Source organism: Montipora capricornis, chromosome 7 (genome assembly GCF_036669925.1).
Source record: "Montipora capricornis isolate CH-2021 chromosome 7, ASM3666992v2, whole genome shotgun sequence".
In the NCBI taxonomy this organism is placed as follows: Eukaryota; Metazoa; Cnidaria; class Anthozoa; order Scleractinia; family Acroporidae; genus Montipora; species Montipora capricornis.
The window spans coordinates 1,213,019-1,221,505 of record NC_090889.1 but is presented as its reverse complement, the minus strand read 5'-3'; the positions used below and the strand labels follow the sequence as shown (position 1 = coordinate 1,221,505).

Sequence of the window (8,487 nt, the reverse complement as noted above, 5' to 3'; positions counted from 1 at the left end):
AACAGCATGCAAGCATTCTGCCAGATATTTCCAAAGCCGAAAGACGAAATGGGCAAGAAGAAATTCGAGATCTCGTGTGTGACATCCCCTGCGCAGTTTGTAGCAAGAATTACGTCGGAGAAAGGCAAAGAAAATTTACAACTAGAAAAGGCGAGCATCAAAAGGCCGTCGCACGGCTACAAAAAGAAAAATCAGCACTTGCGGACCACGTTATAAAAACCAATCATGACATCACTTGGAATGAGGCCACTATTCTTAGAACTAAGGCTTGAGGAAATAAACTTTTCTAAAGACCCCCTCAACCGCGACGATGGAGCACTACTCCCCAAGGAGTACTTACATTTGACTATTGCAGAAAAGAAAAAATGACACTAACTTTAGAATTTTTAATTAGCGCTTTGGTTTATATCTTAGCTTTCGTGAAAATTTTATCTTTCACTTAACCTGATGAAGGTTGTTGAATACAACCGAAACGTCGGAAAACGTTTTTTATTGTACATAGTTTATATTTCAAACACCAGAGTAACATATATTTATATTTTTTATTTGCCAATGGATCCACCTGGTGATAAACCCAGTTTTAATAGATCAGACAGTATCAAGAGATAGTCTCGGAGTTGATTGGTGTATACAAGGAGCATTGATTCATCCATGAGCTGAAGTCAAAAATTCCTGAAATTCATGTTGCCAAAATCCCTGTACGCCTTTGTAGTAGATGGGCTGAGTTTGTGGAAGGGAAGCCACAAATGTCAACTTGGGAGTCATTTGCAGAGTGGTTGGAGAAGGAGGCAAAATAAGCGACTAAAAACAGCGTTGGATGGTTGAGAAGAAAGAGTGGAGACGACCAGACTCAGTCAAAGTGGGTATCCGAAAGAATAGTGATGATTTTGTGCCTGGGTTGTTTGTAGGAATGACCGGAGAAAACTGTCGCAACAGCAGTGTAGGGGTGAGATGCCCAGTTCACAAGTCAACTAACCACAGGTTACAAGAGTGCAAAGTGTTCGAACGAATGTCTGGGAGCGAGAGGGAAAAGGTTGTGGATGAGCACAAGCTTTGTCTATCCTGTTTATCACCAGGCCATCGTCTGAGCAAATGTCCTAGTAGAGACAGATGTAAGGTTGAGGGTTGTGCAATGCGTCACCACACACTTGTTCATGAGGTTGACTTGAAGATTTTGGAACGCAGAAGAGTAAAAAAAGAATCAGCGAGAATGTCAGACAGTGCGAGATCGTCAGTGACTACTCCTCAGGACAGTGAGGTTACCTCAAGCCATATGCAAGAGGTGCATCAGCAGTATAGTTATTCTGTTTGCTCAGGTTGTGAAGCTGGTGGTCGTGCTTTAGTTGAGGTATTACCGGTGGTTGTGTTAGGGGAGAACGGTGAACAGCGATTAATGGCCCTGCGTGTAATACTGCCCTTATGGATGAGAACTTGGCGGTGACATTGGGACTCAAAGGCAAAGAGATGGATCTTGAAATTCAAGGCGTCAATTCTCAGAAAGTATTCACTTCTCAGCATATCAAGAAGTGTCATGTTGCTCGAGTTGGAAAAGAGGAAGCCAGGTACCAATTACGAGACGTGAAGACAGTGCCAAACCTGACTGGTCCCGATCAGAGGCTGAAGTGGTCAACAATCAAGCATCACTATAGCCACGCGAAGGACTTAGATTTTGCTGACACCTATTCGGGCCCAGTGCAGCTTATAATTGGAACTAACAACTCAAACCTAATTCTGCCTAAAAGAATTTTGAAGCCCTCAGAGTATTCAGGCGACGATAGAGTACCCTATGGTGTTGAGACCCCACCTGGCTGGGCAGTAACAAACTGGTTGCCAGGTGACCAGAAAATGTCATCGCCTTACAATGCATTCAAAGTGTATGAAAGATGAGTAAGTGAGGATGAAGATTTAAGACTTCTGGTCGTTGCTCAGTCAGAAATTGAAACCTTGGGAGTGGTGAAGGTGGCAAATCCACCCGTTCTATCGAGGACAAGCGAGAATTTGCTCTCATGGAGCGGACAATAGTGAAGATTGAGGGAGAAGATGCATACGTGTCTGGACTGTTGTGGAGAGAGGAGCATCCAACTCTACCGAACAGCTATGATATGGCTGAGCGACGGTTAAAGTCTTTGGAGAAGAAATTGGAGAATAACCGAGAGGTGAAGGAGAAATATGCAGAGTCCATCAGGGATGATGTTTTGAAGGGCTACGTGAAGAAACTTTGCGAAGCTGAGGTACAAAGCGAAAGCAAACTGATTTGGTACTTACCACATCGGTATGTCATCAACCCCAAGAAACCCGATCGTCTTAGAAGAGTGTGTGATGCATCAGCGAAATTTATGGGTCAAAGTCTGAATGATAAGATTTTCACGGGGCCAAACCTTTTGTCCTCGTTGTTTGGAGTTATGTTCCCATTCTGTGAGGAAAGAATTTCCATGGCTGCGGATGTGACGGAGATGTACCATATGCTTCGCCTACCAGATTGTGATAAACCGTCGATGAGGTTCTCATGGAGAGAATCAACAGAAGAGCAACCGAGCGTGTACCAGTTCGAAAGAACAGTGTTTGGAGAAGTTTCAGCGCCATCCAGGGCGAACTACAAAATGAGGCGCAATGCACATGAGAATGGAGGAGATCTTCCCTTGGGTGTAAAGGCCGTTTACAAGCATCTCTACATGGATGATGGCCTGCCGTCTACGAACTCGCGAGAAGAAGCGATTGAGATGCGTAAGCAAATGACTGAGTTGCTGCATCGAGGGGGTTCCGCCTTCACAAGTGGATGACAAATGATGCAAAAGTCTTGCAAACTATCCCAGAACAGGACAGATCTCCACGATTCCTTGAGTTGAGCGAGAATAAGCTGCCGACGGACAGAGCTTTAGGTATCATATGGGATGCTGAGGAAGAAATGTTGAAGTTTGCTGGGTTAAGTGGAGAAGTTGGTACTACCAGGAGGAAAATATTGGGCCAAGCGTTCTCAGTATGGGTTCCTCGAGGGATCGTGCTACCTTTTACAATTAGAAGTAAGATCATCTTGCAGAATTTAAATCACACAATTTCTTCTTGACTTATTCGTGAATGCGCGGATCTTATTTGCAAACCGCTGTGCTATATTTTCAATCAGTCATTAAATGTAGGTGTGTTCCCAGACGACTGGAAGTGTGCACGGGTCACTCCACTATTCAAACAAGGGGAACGTGATGACCTAAACAATTACCGCCCAATTACCGTTATCCCGATTATAGCCAAAGTGTTTGAAAGAATAGTTTATAACCAATTATATGCGTACCTAACAAAGCATAACGTAATATGTAAATGCCAAACTGGTTTTCGCTCTATTCATTCCAACGTTACGGCTCTACTAGGGGCTACGGATACTTGGGCTTACAACATTGACCGAGTAAAAATAAACGCTGTTGTTTTCCTAGACCTAAAAAAAGCTTTCGATACGGTTAATCACGAGATCCTTTTATCTAAATTAAATAATTACGGCATACATGGCATTTCTTACAACTGGTTTAAGTCCTATTTGGACAACCGCACTCAAAAGTGTTCCATTAATGGATCACTTTCTAAAACTTGCTCACTAAGTTGCGGCGTCCCTCAAGGGACTATTTTGGGTCCATTGTTGTTTTTGCTATATATCAATGATCTGCCAAATTGTCTAACGAATTGTGTGCCATGGATGTACGCAGATGACACCCACCTAACATATGCGGGTGACAATACAGGCGACATAGAATCAAGTCTTAACCATGATCTAGAAAATGTTAAAAAATGGTTGATAGCTAACAAACTTACCCTGAACATGACAAAAACCGAATTTATGCTGATTGGATCAAGGCAGAGGTTGTATGCTCTCACAAATCCTCCAATTCCCGAGATTAATGGTGGTCCTATCACTCAAGTTTCTGTTGCTAAATCCCTGGGTGTGCTTATTGATAATAATCTTAACTGGAGTAGCCATGTCGATAAGCTAACAAAGAAAGTAGCTTCTGGAATTGGAGCCCTCAAACGTGTAAGGCATCTCGTTCCTCAGACGACATTGCGCTCTATTTATCACGCTTTACTTCAACCGCACTTTGACTACTGCAATGTCGTCTGGGGAAACTGTGGTATCACGTTACATGACAAATTACAAAAACTGCAAAATAGAGCAGCCAGAGTTTTGACCTTCTCTAATTTTGATGCAAATGCTAGCGAGCTATTCAAAATGTTAGACTGGAAACATCTAGTTAGCCAGCAACAAATTGCTCTGGCCACAATGGTCTAAAAGTGTCTTCAGGGGCTAGCACCGGAATATCTATGTTCTAAATTTACAAACCGCGAATCTGTTTATAGTTTAAGAGACTCTGAAAGAAAGCTTAACGTTCCGTTTCCGCGGACAAATTATTATAGAAGTAGCTTCAGCTATAGAGTTGCTACTGTCTGGAATAGCTTACCCCTCAAATCGAGACAAGCAGAGTCTCTTGGGCTTTTAAAAAATCTGATTAAAGACATATTTTAGTATAAAGCACGGCATTCATGGAAAGCAGCTTTAGAATTAATATAGTTTAATTGTATTTTATTGTAATCATTTTAAAATTTTACCGTGTGTAATTTAGATTTTAGCATTGTTTGCAATCTTAGCGGACGATTTTACCGTGCATAAATAATAAAATATCATATCATATCATATCATATCATATCACATGAAATACAGCTGGGATGATGACTTGAGAGAAGCTGTTCTCCGAGAATGGCGTGAGTGGCACAGTGAAGCAGCAGCACTTGAGGAGATCAAGATTCCCAGAGCCTTCCTTGGTCAAATGAAAGCTGCGAGAGAAACCTCTTTACACGTGTTTTGCCATTCTAGTCAGGATGCCTATGGTGCATGAGCTTATTTGAGGCGAGAGTTTGAAGATACCACCATGGAATGTAGACTGGTAGCTGGGAAAGGACGAGTTGCACCCCTGAAGACTCAGTCGATCTAAAGGCTCGAGCTCATGGGAGCGCTCTTAGCAGCACGCCAAGCTGAGATTCTAACAACGGAGTTGACGATGAAGATAGAGAGGTTAACCTTCTGGAATGATTCTACTACAGTTCTACAATGGATAGCCCAGACCAGTTCCAGTTACAAAGGGTTCGTGAAAAACCGGGTGTCTGAGATTCACACAATTATAAGTGAGCTGGAGTCCCCACTGGGAGCCGGCACGGTTTACTGTAGATACGTTCCGACAGAGTGAAACCCTGCTGATGACATCACCCGAGGACTACGCCCAGCTCAGCTCAACATCAGTCACGTCTACTATCGTGGACCTGAGTTTCTATACATGCCAGTTTATGTTTGGCCAGAGAGTAAGATTGAGGTACCTCAAAAGGAAGTTGAAGAGAGTGAACGAAAAGCAAGATGAGTTGGAGTATTCCACGAGTCTGAAGTCTTGTTGGGCTGGAAGAAACATTCATCACTGGCGAAAATGAGAAGAGTTGTTGCATATGTGAAAAGGTTTTTAAACAACACGCGAACAAAGAAGGAAGATCGTCTAACTGGACCTCTTACAGTACCGGAGCTGAGATCTGCTCAGAATTACCCAGTGAAGAGGGCACTAGCTGAATAGTTTGGTGAGAAGGTTCAGCTCTTAGAGAAGGGTCGAGAGATCCATAAACGGAGCAGAAGCAAGTGCCTTGACCCGAGATTGGAAGATGGATATTTAGTTGTAGGCGGAAGGCTACACAAAGCCCAGGCCAGCCATACCATACAGTACACGGCATCCCAAGATCAATGACTCACGTCATGAGCTTGCACAGCTAATCATTGATGAAATGCATCGTTCTTATTACCATCCGCCGACAGAGTACTGGTTGAATCAAATTAGACAAGAGTATTGGATTGTTCATGGTCGACAGGCAGTCCGTAGTGCAAAGTTTAAGTGCAATTACTGTTACCGCCAGACAGTGAAGCCCCTCGAGCAGAAAATGAGAAACCTACCTGAATGTAGACTTAAAGTAGGGATGGTATTCAGGAACACTGGAGTTGACTTTTTTAAACCAATGCTAGTTAAAGAGAAGCGTTGTGAGGTCAACGTTTATGGTTAGTTGTTTGTTTGCATGAGTACAAGAGCTTGCCATCTTCAGCTGGTGGATGATCTTTCAACAGATCATTTCATTATGGCATTGAAAAGATTCATAGCACGACATGGACGACCTCAGAGAATGTTCAGCGATAATGGTACAAAATTTGTTGGAGCCAACAACGATTTGCGGAAATGTCTCAAGCAATTGGATGACCAGAGAATACAGAACTTTGTGCACCAAAAGAGATTGATTGGAACTTTCAGCCACGGAGTGCTCCACACTTTGGTGGTGTGTGGGAAAGACTTGTTCAGTGCGCGAAGAAAGCGCTCAAAGCGGTGCTGAAGGATACAGTCGTCCCTAAAGAAGCACTGAGGACCTCTCTGGTTGAGACAGAGGGAATTCTCAACAGTCGATCAATCCCTCATGTATCTTCTGATGCAGGAGATGATGAAACACTCACACCAAACCACCTATTACTTCTGCGTGCAAATCCGAGTTATGAAGATGCCATTGTTACGGATAGAGAGGTTAACTCCACAAAGCTGTGGCGACAGTCCCAAGACCTAGCAAATTTCTTCTGGAGACTTTTCACCAAAGAGCCTGTCAGAGAGGAAGAAGTGGAAAGATAACAGACAGAATGTGAAAGTGGGAGACGTTGTACTTGTATCCGAACCGAATCAGCCACGTGGCATTTGGCCGTTGGGCAGGGTCGTGTCTACTCATCCTGGACAAGATGGAAGAGTCCGTGCAGTTACTGTCCGAACTCGAAGTGTAGAATTGAAAAGACCAATAACAAAACTTTGTTTATTAGAAGAGGCTGAAGTTTAGATTTATTTTTGTAATCGTCTCCACATAGTGTCTCGACTGGGGCGGGGATGGGCCTTCCGCTCTTGCATGACGTCATAAGAACACGTGACGTGTTTCTTTCTTTTTTGAGCAAGTTGAGTTTCAAGCGTCGAGTGATTATTATCTAGCGTTGAGTTTATAATACAGTCCTGTGGTGTGATATAACGAACTAGTGCAATAAGAATGTCATTTGAGCACAGTTTGGTTTGTCCAATATACTCATGTTCGCAGTCATTGAAAGGAATAGCATACACAGTGTACATGACACTTATTTACACCTCATTAATAAGAAACGGCGCTAACTAGTAGTCACGTAACAGTTTTAGATCACCTCTAAATAAGGTACTAGGCAGGAGTGTCAAAACGTCGGGTCCTATAAGCTGCATTCCTTTTAAGCAAGAGATAGCGGGAAATCCACCTGGCTGCCTCTTGAACTGTACTCTATTTTATTTTCACAATAAATCTATTTAATTCAAACCCTTCTGTTTTCAAAAAAAAAAAAAGCGCGAAACGTGATCTAAATTGTATTAAAAACTCAATAAAATAATAATAATAATAATAATAATAATAATAATAATAATAATAATAATAATAATAATAATAATAATAATAACAATAACAATAATAATAATAATAATAATAATAATAATAATAATAAAAACAAACAAACCTAATACATGAAGAGTAGAATTGGAGTTTTCTTCACCAGCCTCGTTTTCGGCTATACACTGGTACCATCCCTCCATACTCTTTGCCGTCTTTGGTAAATGAAAAAGTGACTGTTTCGAAGTCTTTTTAATAACAGCCTCCGTAGGAAGCTCGCCATTTGCAAATTTCCACAATATGTTTGGATGTGGTACACCACTCGCATTGCAGCTAATGTTGGTTGGTTTTCCTTCAATAACAGTCTGATTTTGTGGGAGCACGGACACTAAAGGAGCGACTGATTAAAATGAGAATGTATGGAAAATTACTTTACAACAGCAGAATGTATACAAGGGATTTTATTTAACATTATATTGGCTATTGCAAAACACTACTAAACAACTATTAATGTTCCCAAACCCTGACAACAGCCAACATTTTGTGACGTAATGGGGTAGGTGATGAAGCACAGCACTCCGTTCGCAGGTCATGACAAGGCAGGTTAACTTACTTGCCAGAAAAAGAGAGGTGGTGATCCTCTAGAGAGGTGGTGATCCTCTCCACGGGGTTACAATCCTCAAGGTCATGACAACAAATTGGCAATGCCAGGTTACTATCTCCAAGGCTACAATCCTCTCCAGAGGGCTACAATCCCTCATATGCGAGGTCCTTACCTATCTAGGGTTGCGCCCTCTGGTTTCTACGATAACTGTGCACGATCAGAAGGCACACAACCCTAGTACAGTGAGTCTATGGAGCAAAGGGGGACCCACATAGGAAAAAATTCATCCCCACTCGTATTTTATTAACAATTATTGATTAGATCATTATTTCACAAGCGAAAAAGGGGATTTAACTCTTCATATTAGAAACGAGTGTTTTTGACATGGAAACATTGCATGAGTCCATGTAAAATACACATATAGCTCATTCACTGTAAGAAAT

The 8,487-nt window shown here is 42.1% G+C and overlaps 1 protein-coding gene and 1 pseudogene across 1 annotated transcript; both read left to right on the top strand.

Annotated features, from left to right (window-relative positions):
* Positions 1-817: 817 nt before the first annotated feature.
* Positions 818-1,887, top strand: LOC138055273 (uncharacterized; annotated as a pseudogene).
* A 119-nt stretch (positions 1,888-2,006) lies between these two features.
* LOC138055272 (uncharacterized) lies at positions 2,007-2,780 on the top strand. Its single transcript, XM_068901250.1, has one exon. The coding sequence runs from the start codon at positions 2,007-2,009 to the stop codon at positions 2,778-2,780; it is 774 nt and encodes a 257-aa protein (XP_068757351.1).
* Positions 2,781-8,487: the final 5,707 nt, after the last annotated feature.